We start from the raw sequence: 19026 nt of genomic DNA, 5'->3' as shown, positions 1-19026 counted from the left end.
GAATACTTGCTTAGCGATAAGCAACAAACTATGCACACATGTACATAATTGATTGCTACTGTTTAAATTATCCATTTTTCATACCTTAACAAGCCGTTTTTGCATATTTAACAACAGGAAAGGTCTCGCTATTCAAAAAGTGCAGATAACAGTATCTCTTAAATAATATTTATTCTTATTTTAAAATATATGCACAACAGCTTAGGTATTATTCACAATTAGGTTTTGATTTACAAGTATGTATATCTTTACAATCCGCAATGAGGTAAATCTAAGTTTATCAAAGATTACGACTGCATACTTCGTAATAAGAATTTAAATTCAAAATTGTCTAACTATGGTTTTCCGGTATACCGTCAAGAATCCGATAATGATCACAGATCGTACAACGTCGTTTCGTTCGTTGAACGAAGATTAATGTTTTCACGTACAACTGAAACGTGCAATGGTCGATTGTAAAAAAGATCAACTATGTCTCATGACAGATAATTTTTTTTAATTTTAACGCACGCCAAAGGAACATGCAATTTTTTTGCACAAATTCTCCTGAGCATTTGCTCATTGAGCAATCGTACTGGACGCACTGTTCCGCTGCGTAAAAACATTTTCTCGTCCACACCTGTTCGTCGCACTGACGGTAGCAATGTTGCTAGATCAATTGGTATAATTATGTTGCTTTTGATATGCTACAAACAATACTAAAATAAAATATCATTGTTCAATTTATTTCAATATTATTTGTAACGTAAGAAAATTAATAAAATTGTATCAATTGATCTGACAATACCGGACGGTGGCGACGTTTTAACAGACAAAAGAGTCTACCGACGATGATTATCGCGCCGAAACAGTACGGAAGCGAGTTTAATTTACTATACTTCTCCATAGTATTAAGTGAGGTTCGTAGTATTTTTTCTTAAAATAGATTTAATTCCCGTTTGCTTATAGCTTTGTGCAATTGGATAGCCATTGTCTCTCTTTAGGTCTTCTCCCGCTAATGATCGTAAGAACAAGCTTATCAACATGAAAGAATATAAACTCGATAAAAACGATTAAAATTAATTTCAGTCTTAACTAATTTTCAGAATAATTCAAGTGCAAAAGAAAAATGTTTATTCAACACTCTTACCTGATCACATTATTTACATTTAATTAAAATATTGATTGCAATAAATGTAATTTCTAATAACACGATAAAACAAATTTATGGAATATAGTCGAGCTTATTTTCTTTCATGACAGATGTTAGCTTAGAGCTAGTTTCGCATGTATGTTGGCGGCTTTAAGTCGCGTAGATATTTGTAATATTAAAAGTTACATAATTACGATGATCAATAATCAGTAGTGATAGCAGCAAGTGCAGAAAAAACTGGGACAAATACCGTAATATACAAAAACCAAGGTTTCTTGAGCTGCGGATGCCCACGACGGATTTCAGAGAACGTATGTGTTTATATATATATATATATATATATATATTATTATCACATATGCAACATATGTACATACATTTATCTATAAACAGGATGGTCAGGTTGATATCTCGAGCCAGAATGCAAATTGGCATTGGCATACGCATCAGAGGATCTTTCGGAAAGTTTTTAAAATAACAATATGCTGGTTCGATGCATTGGATATAGATATCCTGAATTATCAACATATATTTTCTCCACACAATTTCCTACATTCTGCTCTTCCCTATTAATCTGTATTATTCCTATTTACATGACCCTGAAAGCTCTTTATTGCGAGCGTAATACATCGATGATCAACAAGATATTCGTAGCAAGAATGTTCAAGTGCATTTGCTCGATACTTGGGAATTTCTTAGTCGTAAAATATTAGAAGTATCGTATACAAGTCTTGAAGATCGTGTTGCTCCATTTGCATATGTAAATCGAAATAAAGTAATATCGGTGGATCATAAAAAATCTGTCGTTTAAAATAAAAAATCAACCTTTTTTTTCACTTAGAAAGTGTCCCTTTCGTTACGCTCGTTCGATTAAAAGAAAATTCTTACGAGAATCGCAAAGCGAGAGTGAAGCACTTGCCTATAAAAATGAAGAATCAAAAAGAACCGCTTCATAGCGCGTGGATGATCAAATAATAAACATATTGTATATAAATATCGATTTATTTATATACAATATACGTCAGATATTTACAAAGTTAAAACAAATGGCAGTTAGGACTAGAAGAGAAGACTCTTTTGCAGTATTACAGCTTTTGTGCAATAGCGTGTGTATGTGTGATTTCACGATTACTAAAAAATATATTCAACGTGTCGTGGAAAGTACATCAACTGGGAGAGGGACTCTGCGAAACTACAAATTGCTAAATTCGTAAAGCGGGCCATTGAAAATGAACAATTCCTTATCTCTTCATAATTCAACGTTTTGTACAAGAAAAGCGAAATTTTTTCTTTTCAACAATATGTCTTAGGAGCTCTATGCTTTTTGCGTGAATACAAATGTTACAAAAATATCCTAGTGCTCGAATTCACAACTCGTTCGCAAATCAACCAAGTTTTATTAATTTCTCTATATAAAACACATTGAGACGGATAGCGAAGGGACTTCAATGTACTTAAAATTTATCTCGTCGTTTCGCAAGAATAACAAATATATCGATGCATATCTTTTCGTTTCTTTTTGTTCTTGCCAATAAAGAAAACATTCTGTTAGCTTACTGGAATACTGGAATAATATGTTATAAGAAAAAGATTTTTTTTTAATTTCGTAATACTTTTTTGGTATCAATTCCAATAGTTTTAATCCTGCATAGATCTTATAAATTCTACGAGATCCAATCACATATATTTTCTTCGCCTGCAATGACTAGCATTTCTTTCTGTTTCATCTCATTAAATAGAGAATACGATTGTGCAAAATGATTGCGTCAAATGAGATATAATTATCCTTTTTTTTCTAGATATCATAGATCTCATTAGACTAACGATATTGCGAATCAGAGTGACTTTGCATTTTTCCCCGAATGAATAGGAAGTAGCTCGATTAAGAGCCAAGAGCTTTCAAATCAAGAAAGAGAACAGTTTGAATTCAACGTTTATTTATAATGCCTTATTCTTTGTCTAAAATTATATCGGAGTCCGTCAAACCCTACCGAACTAACAATGTATAAAATTTCCATCAGATTAACACAGGGTTATAATTTAGGAAACCATTCCTGCCCAAAAAATATCACAAATCTCAAACGCTATAAAAAGTTTATTCGAGAAATTTGTTACCAGTAAAAACAAATGATTATCTTGTATTCGCGTAAGATTCATGCACATTTCCAATGAATATTGAAACTAAGGTGAACGCAACAAAGGTTCGTGCATTCAACAAATTTTATATTGTCTATTTTATAGATCAGAATTTTCTCGGAAAGTTCTCTCAGTTCTGTGTGTTCACTTTTCCGCAATAAGAAAGAGAAGATCACAGAGAAACGTGTTTCAATGTATGTTCTTAATAATCGCCATTGTAGAGACACTTCCCGAAATTATGTGCGTTAACTCTCGTCTCTATTCACTCGTGCAGAATTGTAAAACTGGTGCTCGAGTGCCAGTAAATTCGTTTTAATTCAATGCGTTTCTTTAATTACTTTGTCTCGAAAAAATGAGAAATTGCTCGCTTTCCAATTTATCACATTTTAAAATATAGCATTCATTCTCTTTGTACGTTATTCAATACATTATAAAATATACAAATTGTCGCAAAACTATACTTTATTATAACAAATAACGTTGGCAATATTTTTTTCATTCGTTTTGAAAGAGTTTAAGGATATGTTACATATTGTATTCACTCGTCAACGTTTGCCTCGCTACTGTATGACAAACGCGTGATGAGTTAAAACAAATTTACTGGCCTTCCATTCGTCAGCTTTACAAGCTATACAGCTAGGCATTCGGATAAATGATAAATGTAATTACAAAGGCCTGACTCGCGTTATTACTTTACGACCTACACAAATATATCTGGTTCGTATACGTCGCGGCCGTCGCGGATTATAACCATTGCTTGAACATCACACTCGTCTCCGTTGGCGTTAATCGTTTATGATTTAAAGAACACACACACTCGATTGGTCACTACGCCCGTATCGACAGAAACGTATCAATGATTTCAGGTCGGCAACAACAAACCATCGATATATGTCTCTCTCGCTCGCTCGATCTCTTTCGCTCTCTCTCTCTCTCTCGCTCGCTCGCTCCACAAAATAATTACAGATGGCATCTCATTTCGATATAACATATTTATATAGTATCAAAATAAATAGTTTCAATACCATCGGTTCTGTTTCTGTATCAATTGACTGTATCGACTCAGCTATCACGAACGTTTTCTGGGCATTCCGCAACACGACGGATTTTGTACTTCTCCTCGGCCGGTCTATCAATTACACTTCGCGATCATCGCGCACATTACATCAACCGCCGGTCGTTTCTTATGCCGATCTAATGTGTGATCCTGTACAACGATACACGCAACTCGAAATAACCGAGCCGATTATGATTGTGAAAAGATGGAACGCTTTGCGGACTCACAATTTGTAGTTCTTGAAGCTCACACACGCTTCACCCGCTTCGTGCAGCCGGTGGTGCAACCAGCGACCGGTACTCGTACATTACTTATGGCAGGGGTTGCTACAAGCTTGTTTTCTAGAAGTTGCTAATGATAGTGTTACTTCCCGGTGACGGCCTGAAACCTGGGTAAGCAAAGACCGAACTTGGTTTCTATACCCGTGAAAATGGGCAGGGCTACTTGATAGCCGCCTATGTGATCTGGGTTCGTTGATCGAATCTCATCCGCGACTCCCATGGTAGGCACCTTAAGCTCCGATCCGCTGGGTCGACTGCAAATAACATCAAGCATTAGTTACTTTTGTAAATTAAGCCACAAATGTTTCGTAACAACAAATTTCAAGATTCGTGTAAACAGTAATTAATCTATATCTTGGATTTTGACACATTTTGTTTAAGTATATGTTACATATTATATTATTACTCAAAGTAAAAAATTATTATATTGATGCAAATTCGAGTAGAAATCTGTCAAATCGAAATTTAATCAGTTAAATTAGTTTATTTATGTTAATCGTATACTCACGATCCTCCGAAATCGACGACGAACAGCCTTTGCAGTACCTCGTACGTGAAGAGAGTGACACCAAACTGCGGTGATGATCTGAACACTCGAGCTGCAAACAGAAAAAGAGATGTGACATTGCATACATAGTCTTACAACGTACACGCACAAGTTTCATTCTTTGTCCAAATAAAGATTTAGGACGCTCCGATGACAAATATGTTGATGGCTGTTTAATTCCTCTCGTAGAGAACGAGATAAAACGGATATCATGAGAGATGACAATTACACAATTTTAATTTTTTTTTTTTACACCGATGCGATTATTTTTATTTATCACGCGGTTAATTTCATGAAACGAGACATCTGTAAACGAGTATTAGCCATAATTGAAAAATTACTGGATGAACAATGAATCCGGAGTTGAAGACTTGATGTGATGCAGCTGAAAATTATTTCGCAGCTGAATGTTAACGTTCGCAACTAACTGATCGATCGGCTCTTGCAGGAGTTACAGCTAGAAATGTGTATGGGGATGCGGATACGTTATATTCGATGATCGTTCTGAATACAAACAATAAGTGATGCTGACTGCAAATTGAAGGAAACGAGAACACAAACAGACATAAATCATAAAGGAAGGCGAAGAGAAGAGGTACTTACTGATAAGTAAATCGCCGGGTCATATTGGGGAGTAAGGTCGAAAGATGCAGCAGGGTGGTCCCCCGCGCATGCAATCGACCAAAAGCAGAATATATTACTCACTATACTTTGTAGATTGTAACGCGGAAGAACCGTAAGAATTTTATTTCTACTCTCAGAAGATTAAATGCATTGTAATTGAATCGAAATAATCATACGTAAGGAAAGCTCTACAACTGTATTTGGTAAACAAAAAAAAAAATTATCCTTTTTGTGTAGCTTACTTATTTTTTTCCGCGACAGCCATCCTACTGATATATAAAGTATGATATTAGCATATTCTTTTTTTTTCAGATCTTTAAACAAATTTCCCAGTGTACTTATGCAGGGATGGTAAAAATATTATTTGCCTCGAGAGAGAGAACTTTATTTGTAGGAAATACATAGCAAAATGATATACCTGTCGCGCCCTTCCAAAACGCCCTGGCACCTTCTTCCTTATAAATTTTTCTCGCACAGTCCAAGAGTCCGTTGTATGTGGTTTGGCCTTCTCTAGCTACGACCTGCGACACGATAACAAGATTACAACGGGATTGCGATTTTTTTTTTTAAATATTGGTAGCATTAAACCAAAATTGCACCTGTAATCTCGTTTTTATTACATCCGCAGGAGTGACCAGCGCTGCTGCAGGTACACCGGCGATGGCACCGGAAACGAGGAGCGACAACGGCGTATTGTAACCCCCTTCGTCGGCCAATCGCGTTTTCGTATGAGCATACATAGGAAAGTAGATCGCGCTAAACGGCACATCCCGCAAAAAGCAGGCCCTAGCACCCTGCAAGCAAGTTACAACTGTCGTTAGCACAAATGAAAGAGATACCGGTAAGATTATTATTACTATACTTACTTTGTATAATCCAAAAAGACCTAATTCCTTGACGACGGCCCACGCTCTGACCTTCGATCCTCCTGCGATTTCTCCAGCTACCTGTAGCCGAATCTTTACGATTTCTAAAGGATTAGTGAATATGACCTGCGATCCTCCAGCCTGTGAAAAACATAACACTTTGTTACATAAAGTCTTTTGCACAGCGAATCACACAGATGTGTGTAATCATCCAAAAAAGTCACTGCAATATTTAATTATTTATATATTTTATACTTTATAGTAAGCTCTTTATGCTTATCTTACATTTCGTTCTTATTTAATCGAGAACTTTAAGCTATTATAAATACGAGAACGTGAAATACTCACGCAAGCACCAGACATAATTTCTCCTAACAGCGGTAAATTTCCATTTTTATCCATAAACTTGTCCCTGACGAAATCGTTAACTGTAAGTTTAATAGCCTTTTCCGGGGCTACTCCCATCAACTGAGGCATCAGACCTCGATAAAGACCGAAAAAACCTTCATGCCGGATCACCTGTCAAACGTAAAACACCAGCTTTATGATTAACAATGCAGAAAGTGTTGCATGACGGGACTTTTCAATTCCAACCTTTTTACAGCAATCAAAGCTGTTTCTGTACATCAGCTCGCCTATAAAGGATCCGGTCCTCTGGTTCTGCATTCTAGTTTTCACCAAGTCGATAGGATACACAGCCGTAGCGCCAACGGCTAAAAAAAAACACGATTATTGATTAATTTCATTAATAGACATATAATTCATTGATGTTAAAATATACATTTTATTAACTTTTATGCCTTAAAATCTTATATCGTTTAATAGGTCTAGAACTTTACTACGATACATTAAAACCTTATATTTTAGAATTCTAGACCATTTCTTTGTTTAAACCAAATAACATGATATAAGATTCTGCGACATAAAAATAAATAAAATATACATTTCATATCTGTACTTTTCAAAGATTGAACTGCACTAATCGAACGCATTTACATATTTAAGCTTTATTATCCAGATCTAAAAGAAGGAAGAAGAAACTTGGATACGTACCTCCACCGATGGAACCAAGCACGAACCGATATCCGCTTTCAAGCAATTGTACCAGAATACCGCGCTCATCTGGACTCTACAACATAACAATAATCTTACTGAATTAAGTGTCAATTAAACAGGCATTGACTTGAACGTTTTTCTTGTTTCGCTAAACTTACCGATACTGCTTTAATCTCGGCAACGCGTTTTGTAATCTGCTTAAAATACTGCTCGGGTGTAATAGCCACGAGGTCATTGTACACGATCTTCCTGAAATGGGAGAAAATGCGAGCTCAATACGTATATCGGAGTTGCAGCTGCGAAGCATAAAATGTGAAGAAAAGTACACTAGTATAATCGTTAAGAAAACAGATGGATTGGCGTCGATGGCACTGTTTGAAGCGATACTAAATAGAGTCCTGCCAATACGATCCATCGTGTGTCCTTAAATCATGTCTGTCTTAATATAGGACAGTAATGGAATTGTTAGTGTATCCACCATGTGCAAATATTTGCGTATACCACCATCCTAAGATAGATATTGAAGAAAAAATAAGTGAGAATAAAAGTGTCATTAAAAATAGGCATATATATAAATATATATATGACATATTATAGCACGTGATGATAGTCTGTAATACAAAGACGCACCCAAGCCACGAATCTGCCTCGTCATCTTCCGTAGATCTGATCCAAGCAGCGTAAACACGTAAACAAACGCTTTCAATACAAGAAATCTCGTCTCAATATTGTTCAAATATCGAAAAATAATATATTTAAGCATTGCAGGCATAGAAGGCGATTAGGAATGATTTGCTCTGTAGGATAGTGTCCATCTTCATTGCCAAGAACGAGACACACTTGACATTTTGGATGATGACGATGTGCTTGCTGGTGCAACGATAGCATTACGTGACTTGCTCTCTTTTTGTATTTGTCGTGTTGACCGAGATGGGCGCATGAGAAGCGAAATGCTCTTTGATTAATAAACTCCAACTTAGCCTAACCTTTTTGTTGCAATTAAAACAATCACCCTATTCCACGACATCTTCTCTCGATCAACCGATAAGAAGAATATTCGAACGTTCAAAATGAAAATACTCACCCAGTTTGATGGAGCAAATCGCAAAGATGAAACAGGATGTCTACTTCCAATGGAGTTATCTGGGACATCATTTGTGCAGAATAAAGAAATTCCTCTGGCAACAAAAATTTATTCAAATGTTAATATTACTATTATAGTATTGAATCAATAAAATAATTTATTCGTTTCTTAAATTCAATAAAAAAATAAAAAACGAAAAGAAACTTTCTAGTTAATTCATTAACAATCATTTGTCTGCATATTTTCTTCTTTGAATAATTAAAAAAATTTTTTAATTAACTTGTAATTTTCTTATATTAAAATATATTACCTTTGGTCACCTCCTGATATCTATGGCCATTGGTCGCATTCAGGTAGATACGTTTAATGAGTTCCATGTTGTTTAGAAGTGAATTGAACGCCATAAAGTACGGAAAACTGACTTTGCGCCCACTTTGGCCGGCGCCAACTGCCTGCAATGTATGAAAATAAAACTCTTTACGCAGCAGCCATGTGTTAAGCGTTCCGATAGATTTTGATATTTTACGCCGGTATAGAAATAACTTGGACGCAAAGGTTAATAATTATTAACTTATAATTAGCAAATGTTCCGTAAGTATATCAAGCACATATAATGTAATTAGTGCTTATTTTTCGCAAATCAAAGATTACAAAAATAACACAACATTCAAAAATTAAATTCTCAAGTTGCAGAATATTCTATTGACATAATATTATACTTACAGCAATTAGATTATCCCTCACATCTTTCGTGAGCAGATGACTCTTAATACTGATCATGATATCTTGAAAATCTAATGCTGAGATGAAACCTGCGCTATCCTTATCGAATTTCTTAAAAGCTTCCGTTGCGTATTCTTCATGAAAGTCCTAAAAACAAACATTTTTTTAATATCATTTTTTTTATATTTCTATATCGCAATCCGCAATTACTTTTTTAAAATTACAATTATTTTCGTAGTAAAAAATTTAACTGTCGTATCGTCTTTCGAAAATTCAATATAAATGCGCGTTTATTTCTCTATTAGAACTCGTGAAATTTAGAAAGACAAAAGAATTTTTAAAAAAATGTAATTTTTAAAGACTTAATTATTTTTTCGTACACATAAAATATTTAAAAAAATTTTTTAATAGAAAATTTCTCAGAATACTAGTCGAATTATATGTCATATACAAAATTATTACGATAGATAACGTAACCGACAACGCGGATACGTATTTCATTATCATTGTCACTAGTTACGTCATCGAAGATAACTTGCTTCCTTGACAAGAATAATAACATCCGCAATGACGCGAGTAATAGAGATACTCACGTGTAAAAACTGGCTGAATTCTGCATAACTGATCAGCCTCTGCTTGTCCTTTCCAAAGTAAAGCTTGATAAAACTACTATCCATATTAAAGGGCATTTTCTGATGTAGCACAGTTTTCCGCATCACCTCAGCGAACTCGTCTGCACATAAACGACAAAGTACATCGTTATGAAGTAGGTATGCATGAATTTTAAATGACAATTTCTTCGCGAAAAGAAAATTCCTTACCAAATGCAACCATTCCATTTCCATTAGTATCAAAGAGTTGGAAAGCTGTTTTGTATAAAGCGTCTGGTACACAGAGGAGACCCTCGAATGCTTGAAATTCGGCAAACGATATGAGCCTGAAACAAAGTAAAAGAAAAATCGATTATAGAACAAAATTCTTTTGGGTAAAAACTTCGAGTTACAAGTTAGTTGATATTTTAATTATATTAATTCCGGTTTAATCATTGTTGAAATTAAAAAAGATATTCAATGACATCAGTGACTCACCCATCTTTGCTAGTGTCGACAATACCAGCGAGTAAGCTGACAGATTCGGGATTGTAATCGGCATCCGTGTAAAGGCCAAGGTAGCTGCGTACGAAGTCAGACGCAGTCATGAACCTCTCGCCATTCTTCTCCTGCGTGGCGTACTGCAATTGCATGAGAAAAAGCGCTGGATTAGCATATGCGTACTTCAAGATAATCGTGACAATAATTGTAATTTGTGCAAAAAAAAAAAAAACGCTCGAAACTTATGAATACTTTTTATGATACATAAAATTTACTGAAACATGTTTTTCTTACCTGATTAAATATTTCATGGAGGCGTTCAGTATTTGCACGCTTTAAGTACCCGGAACCCTGAAACATGACACACGAAGGATCACATTTACGGCCGATATTCGATAAACTTATAATTGTATCAACAAATATAGAATATTGAACGTCAAACAGAATAAAAGGCAGATAAATGGCTGGCCAGCCGGCAAGCTGTAAAAGCACTGATGATTGATTGATTATCAGACGAATTGATACAATTGCACCAATTTTGATTAAAAATAATACTGAAATAAATTAGGCAGCAGTGTGTCTTTTTATATGTCTGCATTGTTGTCTAATTTATTCCAATGGCATTCGCAAAATATTAAAATTGGCACAAAATGATATCAACTCCAGCACTGATTGCGAGGTCTGTGGCCTGTGGAAGGGAATGCTTGGCGTGTATCGAGTGCAGTCACACCGGACATCATTAATGCGCGACTTGCGTGAACGGATAGATGAGCATAAAGGATACTGCGTTATAAATAGTACATCTAGGAAGTTCGATATATAAAAGTAAAAAAAAAGTAAATATAAAAATTAAAATAAAATACATTTTTCTTACACAAGTCTTCGTGTACCATAAATAAAAAATTATCTTATGTAACATTCAATTATATATTTCTCCACCTTTTGTATTTTTCTAATTCCACTAAGCATGCCTCTTTTATGAATAAATAACTCATCTCAGCAAAAGCTTCATTACAAAAATATTCGAAATATATTTTTATTACGCACGTGCTGCTTTCTCTCATTACTAGTTCTCTATGTATTTATTTGCGTGCGGCAAATTAGCGTAGAAACAATTATGAAGAGATTATATCTCCCTTTTTACAAAGTGGCTTACAAATGTTGAATAAGAGTTGCGATTATTCCGTGAAAACTCCGGCGACAATAAATGTCGGAGAAAAAAATACAGCGCGATAAGACTCCGAGAATCAAGAAAGATCACCGCAAGGATTCTTAAAATAAAAGACCGCCTACCTAGACTCATCTATAGCTCGCGCTGTCACGTGTCGGGCCTCGGCGGTTCTTGCTACACATGTAGATATATAGCGATTTACAACCGCAAGAGAGACGCCCGTGAATCTGCGATGCAGAAAATAATGGAGTATCGTAGAAATTACGCGAGCATTGCGCGTGCTTGCCAGCATAATAGAAAACGATAACCTGACACGAGGTCAACCGTCTCCTTCTCCTCCCCCTTCCTTCTCCTCAAGCTTGGAAATCAAGGACACGGAATGTACGCAAGTCGATAGAAGAAACGAAAAAAGTAGAATCTATAGCGAAGAACCAATTAGAGCCAACGTAACGGGAATGTTAATATCAATTATGATTGCCGAGATAACGACGGTGCCAAACGCTCCTTCTCTATCCTCCTCCGTGACACACATTTCCTTATTTCCCATTTTTTTTCCCCCCATTATCAACGACGACGAGATGCTTCAAGTGACGTGATCAAGTTACGTGGAGCATCGTGTACAACGCTGATAAGAAAACTCCGTGTCACGGCGCGATACGCCAGAACTACAACCGAGGACGCGAAGCGGATACATTTCTTCTTTTTTTTTTTTTTCGCCTTATGCTGAATTTGGCACTGTTGTACACTACGCTTTAGGTCCCCGAGGTCACGCCTATCACCAATACAAGCAAGGAAAGACAACGCCATTCATGGCGCAGTACACGTACTCTCGTGGTCGGCATGCTGCTGCTGTTCGCTAATTGTAAGTTAAAAAGACTCCAGATCCTCGTTATCGATGACGGCCGACCAAAAACGGTGACATCGGACGACGTTACGTCGTGATACGGTTCGCGCGCGCTCGCCCACCGCGTGTATACCGCACGAATACCTGTGTTTCACGGCTGTCTACTTCTCTTTTCTCCTCTTTTCTCTTTCTCTCTCTCTCTCTCTCTGTCTTCGCACAACGGCGTGTATGCGGTACACGTGTGCTGTGCAAGAACGACGGATAAGGAGAAACGGTACTGTGCAACGCGGTACCAGCACGCGAACGTCACGAGGAGACTGAATGTTGGTTCCGCTGATACGGCAGAGAAGAAACGTATCTGTATCCCCTCCTCGTGAACGTTAATTTCGTCTCTCTTGTTTTGCTACCGCTCGTTGTTCCTTGGCCTGACCGGCTCTCCTCTTGCTTTCGCCGCTATTCCCCTTTTTTTTCGCGCTGCTCCTTGCTGCAACCTTGCATTCCTTTCCCGTGCCGAATCCTCGGAGAAAATGTTATGCTTTATCTCCATACGAAAGCACATGTGTTATCAATTGTACACGAATGAGGTAGCCTCCGCGCTTATCTAGACTTCTTTCTCTCTCACTCTTTCTCAGTCTCTCTGCCCTCATTCATTAGTGTAATGCTAAGTTTAACGTTGTAGTAGTTTGTATAATTTATATCGTAGAACAAAATAAAATATATCAACAGACGAAAAGTATACATTTAGTAATCGAGAAAGAGAAAAACCTCGGAGGTTTTCATGAATAATTGATTCAAATAATTGATTGCTCACGATGTGTATATCAATTGTTACTTTAGAAAGTCTTTAATCACCGTTACTTTTAATTGCGGTAATAATTTGTCTCTTTAATAAATCATTGACTACAATTTCGATATCTTTAATAAATCATTGACTACAATTTCGATATCTTTAATAAATCATCGATTACAATTTTGTTTACATGATTTTTCATACTTTATCAAATATCGCACTCATTTCCGTTTCACACTGACCCAGTTAGTAAAAATAAATCACAAAATAATGCTAGATAAAAAGAAGACTAAATATATATTCAGCTTCAAATTCTGTCGATTATTTTATGATATCAGAAAGGAATAGATTAAAAGGAGTTCAAAAATATGCAATTCAGAGATATATAATTATTAGTCGATATTTAAATTTTTAGACAAGACACTCGAATCTAAAAGAAGAAAAAGAAACTTGTCGTAATTACAGAGAGATGGAAGGGTATGAAAAATGATTCTACATTGCACATTTAATTTACGGAAGCGCAAAACACTATAAAAATTAGATTTTTTGTTTAATGTAATATTAAAAAAAAAAAATTAGTAATTCATTCGAGTTTTACCTAAGTTTTACAATTAGTTGTACATTTAAATAAATATTAATTCGGCACTTCAATTAAACAGTATAGAATTAATTAAAACCTTGTGCTGACCTCGTCGGGTTCTCCATTCTTCTTCTGACTCATCCTTTCTTTCCTTCATACGAATACGACTGCATCATTGTTTTCCCAAAACATTTTTCGAGCAATATTTATTTCACTGTGACGGAAAACATATTTCCACGTGCTTTGTATCTTATTAGAAACTAGTATTTGTCTGCGCACCTTATTTGCGTTTCGTGTTTCTCGTTTATTACGTATATCAGTACGTCAATATGCCGCTATTACTGCAATTACGAATAACAAAAACACCATTACAAATACTTCAGGTTTATATATGCCAAAGAAAAAACAGATTCCTGGAAAATCAAGATTTAAATAAACAGTTTTCTTAATAAAGAAAACGTATTTAATTATCTCAAAACACAAATCAAGGCTGAAGGGCTAAAATTACACGATTTTATAAGCTTATCAATACTTGTCACGATAATAGTCCTACATTCGCAGACACTTCTCTTGTTACGTTTTTTATAATGTAATGTAATACACAGAATCGTAATGTAGTATACAATTTTTTTATGCTTGCACTTGAGTCTGAAGTCAAGAATTATCAGCTCTCATATCAGTCAGAAATGTCATAAAAAATTTGCTAAAGAAGTTCCGACATAATTATCATATCAATGTCTCGTTTAATAAATATAATCTTTCTAAAATCTATCGCAACAAGATTTACATCTACGTTTTGCAATATATCAAAGAAGTTAACAAGGAGTAATGAAGATTTCGTATCTATATTTATTTAAAACTATTTTGCATTGAGATACAGATAACAAATATTTTTCTTCACACTCGACTCAACTTGACTCTGTCAATTCAGCACAAAGCCCGTCGAATATTTCTCGTTAATTTGCAACAACAATTCATGCGCGGCGCTCGTCGAAGGTGAACCAAAAAATTTCGATACGCATCGATAAATCTGGCGGCTCAATACTTTGCTGTGTGAAAAATATCGAAAAATAAGAGCGAACCCAATCCGTGAAACGAACCAAAAATTCTCAGATCGCCGCACTCATCGACCTATTATCAGCAGCAGCGCGACGTAGGACAACGAAAAAGCGATCATCCTCGAGTCAGTCGAGTTATCTCGAGCACCGTCCAGATCTTACTGATCCCAACCCGTCAACCCGTGAGCGATTCACCGTGTGGAGCTCGCGGATGCAACTGGTGCAAGTTAGGAGCGAAAAGGTGTGGTGGTGCGCGGCACAGGGTCCCCGACCTGCTTAAATGACCGCAAAACTGTCACAGGAGGACCAGATATAACAGCCTAGCCTAGCCTAGCCCTGTAACGCGACGGTGACACGCGGTGATCTCGCCGGCGACTGTAGAAGCGCGAACTGAGATGTTGAGCAATCAATAGTCGCCAATCGAATCTCGCGCATGATAGCGTTGATAGCGCATGTACCTGCTGTTCGTGCGATTGGTCATTTATTTTCGTGAGATCATGACAAATTTGGATCATGACTCGTGGCTCTGGCTTCGATAATTCGATAATGCGCGGAGCGGGTATAAGCGAAGTATTAAAATATGGAAATGCCGGCGAGAACATTAATCGATGCTTATAGCGCAGCCTTTGCGAAAAAGAGAATTATTTAAGAAACGGGATGCTCGGTTTTAGAATTGCGCTTGAAATTAACTTCTATGATGTCTGATATTTCCATCGATAATTTATTTGTGGAATTGAACGATCCAAATCACTGGCCTTAGCCTGTTTCTAGCGTATACTATTTCCATCAGTCGAGACAAGAAGAGAAAAGCAAAATCAGTGCGAGATGAAGAAGCGACAAGATGAATGTTAGTCGGCCTACATTCAACACACCTATGCAATAATGTACGGTATCGTACAAAGTAGACTTATTTTCAGTGCGCTAAATATAATTTTCACTATTTCAACGAATATCCAAGCTTTGCACGCGGCAGGAAAAAATTGTACTCTAATAATGACGAAAATAAAAATAAAAATAAAATTAAAATAAAGCTATCAGAAAATATCTCTTGTATAAAGTTCGAAAGTTCTTTCAAAAGTTCGAAAAGTCTTCAGTAAAAAGAGAAAAAATAAACGTAAAAAGTCTCGAGACATCTCATTTGTAAAAACTTAATAGAGTCGATTATCACGAATGATCATCAGATATAAAAACTTTAGTACGCTTACATCAGAAACATTAAAACTTGTAGTCTGGCATTACGCGGCTATTTATCATTACAAATGATATGCAATTAATGAATAAATTTTCCTGTTTGCACGCAACTTACGCAACGTAATTCGGGAATTAATAGACAGCTCGAAATTAGAACGTTTTGAATATTGCGGGCACGAGTATTTCGGGATTATGTAGCGTCTGACCAATATTTTAGGCCTCTCAATAAGTTATATAATTAACATACATGATTTCAAATATTTAAATCCTCAAACTTGAGAAAAAAAATCGAATCATCGATGAAAATAGGTCAACAAATAGTGCTATCTTTTACAAAACATATACATTGTATGTTATTTAAACAAGTTTATGTCCACTCAGCTTGCTTCTTCACACAATGAAAAATACTTAATGAAGAAATAACATAATTATCTTATTTCTTCATTAAATCGTTATGTATCGAGCGAACGTAAAAATTTGCCTTTATAATCGACATCAATCTATCACACAACTATAATTTAGCGCAAGCATATCGTTGGTCTCATTATTATTGTTTGCCTACCATTTTCCTATAAAACAACTACATCTTCGTACGTCTTTCAATTTCGTAAAGCGTGATAAGATTTAAGAGTCATTTTATTTCAAAACCGAGGTCAATTGATAAAAGCTCTCTGCAGGGGTTTCGCAGCTGTACAAATCTGACGCAAGTGACAGAAAGTAAATAAAGTATTCATTAACAAAGATGTACAAGACGTTCAATTACGTCAAGGAAGCAGAATTTTCTGTACATATAAAACTATAATTAAAAAAAATATAATCTTTCTCCAATAACAATCGTATTGTATTACATAATTTTATTACTGATTGCTTTATCGAGCAGCGATAAATAAGCAATTGACGTGGAAAATAATGAAATACGTATTCCAACGAGACAAACCATTGTCAAAGCAAAATTAATTACGTTTACATTTCTAAAGAAATCCCATAGCTCTTAAGTATGCAGAATAATATTCGCAATGTTTATAATAAAACTTCTGATTATAAATATTTCATCATGATTAAAGTTGAATCTTTTAGCACCACTTCCGTTACGTATTCACGTACAATCTTCATTCACATGACGCATCTGACTGATTGCGAGATTTTCAAGTTCCGTCCTACTTAATTAACGACAGTGACTCGAAACAGAAGCACACGCGTCGGCTATCCTTCTGTTATGGATAGCTAAGGACATTCGGAATGCTAGATTAGGAATCTGAATGTGGTCACTAGCAAACCATAGGGTGCCGCACAGTCAAAGGGATTAACGAGATCGAGAGTGAGGGTTGCGGCGGCTCACAGTCCCGGTGACCTCGAAACCAAACCGGCCTCGCGGTCGGAGAGGCTCTAGGATCGATATTCGCACCGCCATTCGCTCCAATGCGATGCAGATGTCACTCGACCGTTCCCACTTCCTCGCTATTAAATCGCCGGGAAGCACCACGTCACGCAAACGGTTGTCAAGGTGCAGACTTGTGAGACGAGCGGAAAATCGGAGTCGCTGTTTAATTTTCCCCTGCTTCTCGCTTCCGCTTTTTTTTTGCACGAACAATCGACGCAGGAAAAGAGAAGGAAAGAGACCAAGAGAGTAAAGGAGAAAGAGAGAGAGAGAGAAAAAAAGAGACAATGCCTCCGAGAAGATATGGGAACCCCTGAACGCGATGTAACGAGCAAATATCCTTGAGTGGAAAATCGACAGATTGATGAAGCGCTTTTTCTCAACGTTTGTGCAGCTCGCTGTCAATTTTGTGTCACTGTTATACACATAAAATGACAAAGAATGTATACATCCATCCCGCTATTTAATCGAGATACGCTTTAATTCTTATCTAAATTTCTGTCTCAATGTCAAAGGTTTTTGGATGTCTAAAAACGAAAGGGCAGCGCAAGTCGAGTGATAAACGCAAAAACTTTTATGATATAAACCAGAGCAGTTCTCGCGAATTTGAGTTTATCACGAGATCATCAATGTGACTCAAGAATCTGTTCATTGAGCTGCGTGTTCCTGAAACATTTTTGCATTTGAAAAGAGCTGAGCACTTCAGTTCGATCGCTTTGCAGAGGCAAAAAAAAAGAAGCAAAGCACAACGAAAACGGGTTCACCTGCGAGAGATTCTCGCGCGGCGAAACGATTATTAGAAGCCACTCGACGAATCCCCGAGCAGCCTTAAATCGCGACTTTTCAGCGTCTCGAACTTTCGTGCAAAAGGCTTCTAAAGGCGCGACGTGGAACGGCGCAACGAAGCCACCCCGACACTCGTCCAAGGGACGCATAAACGCGCGATATGCACACATCCGTAAAACAGACACACACATACACCTGTTTGCGCGCGTAGTGAAGAAGGTAATTAACTAAACTTACCCACCTCTTGGCAGGATGCTCGAACGACAAGCGAGTCCTTCAACATTCCCAGCAGGAAGTTTACCTCGAGCCTTTCCGTCACGAGCGATGAATATGGTCCTCGCAGGGAGAAACGAGAGCAGCCACAAGGAGGCGACGCAGGTGCTGGACCGTGAATACAATTGCGTTCAGGATTGCACTAGTCTCACAAGCACTCACACGTTCCGGCAGGCACTACTTCCGGGAAGCGGCGGCGACTGCATGCGACCGATGCGGCGAGATCGCGGAACATCAATCCGTACGGACAGCGGCGCTTACCTGGGCTTTAAAAACACTGTACAAAGCGGAAACCGACATGCTACTGTGCGAACAATCGACCATGTAGCGCCATCTCGGCGCGGGCAGCGTGCATCAA

General features: G+C 36.9%; 1 protein-coding gene and 1 long non-coding RNA gene across 6 annotated transcripts; one reads left to right on the top strand and one right to left on the bottom strand.

Moving 5' to 3' along the window:
* Positions 1-152: 152 nt before the first annotated feature.
* aralar1 (calcium-binding mitochondrial carrier protein aralar1) lies at positions 153-18965 on the bottom strand. Of its 5 annotated transcripts, XM_067352482.1 has the most exons (19): positions 15083-15958; positions 14091-14323; positions 10892-10948; positions 10595-10737; positions 10328-10443; positions 10100-10239; positions 9507-9653; positions 9094-9235; positions 8784-8877; positions 8330-8365; positions 7858-7948; positions 7697-7772; positions 7238-7356; positions 6992-7162; positions 6644-6784; positions 6377-6571; positions 6196-6298; positions 5115-5205; positions 153-4860 (listed from the first exon to the last, which is right to left on the bottom strand). In XM_067352482.1, exons 2-19 carry the CDS (start codon positions 14121-14123, stop codon positions 4689-4691), a joined length of 2067 nt encoding a protein of 688 aa, XP_067208583.1. In that variant the 5' UTR covers positions 14124-14323; positions 15083-15958; the 3' UTR covers positions 153-4688. The 5 variants fall into 5 exon arrangements, with proteins under 5 accessions (XP_067208583.1, XP_067208582.1, XP_067208585.1 ...); XM_067352481.1 differs by lacking the exons at positions 14091-14323; positions 15083-15958 and adding an exon at positions 18637-18965; XM_067352484.1 differs by lacking the exons at positions 14091-14323; positions 15083-15958 and adding an exon at positions 18633-18964.
* LOC136999068 (uncharacterized) lies at positions 6487-7831 on the top strand. Its single transcript, XR_010889476.1, has 2 exons — positions 6487-6618; positions 7649-7831. It is a non-coding gene; the product is annotated as an uncharacterized lncRNA (long non-coding RNA).
* Positions 18966-19026: the final 61 nt, after the last annotated feature.

This window comes from Linepithema humile, chromosome 3 (assembly GCF_040581485.1).
Source record: "Linepithema humile isolate Giens D197 chromosome 3, Lhum_UNIL_v1.0, whole genome shotgun sequence".
NCBI lineage: Eukaryota > Metazoa > Arthropoda > Insecta > Hymenoptera > Formicidae > Linepithema > Linepithema humile.
Note: the sequence above shows the minus strand (reverse complement) of the source record. Positions and strands in the feature narration are given on the sequence as shown.

What these genes read in the sequence shown, in the direction of transcription:
- aralar1 (XM_067352481.1), bottom strand. Translation starts at nt 18,678, where the DNA reads ATGTTGAAGGACTCGCTTGTCGTTCGAGCATCCTGCCAAGAG. An exon ending in TGAGGGATAATCTAATTGCT is followed by an intron (nt 9,236 to 9,506) that starts GTAAGTATAATA and finishes CATACATTGCAG; the next exon opens with GCAGTTGGCGCCGGCCAAAG. An exon ending in CCGAGATTAAAGCAGTATCG is followed by an intron (nt 7,773 to 7,857) that starts GTAAGTTTAGCG and finishes GTTATGTTGTAG; the next exon opens with AGTCCAGATGAGCGCGGTAT.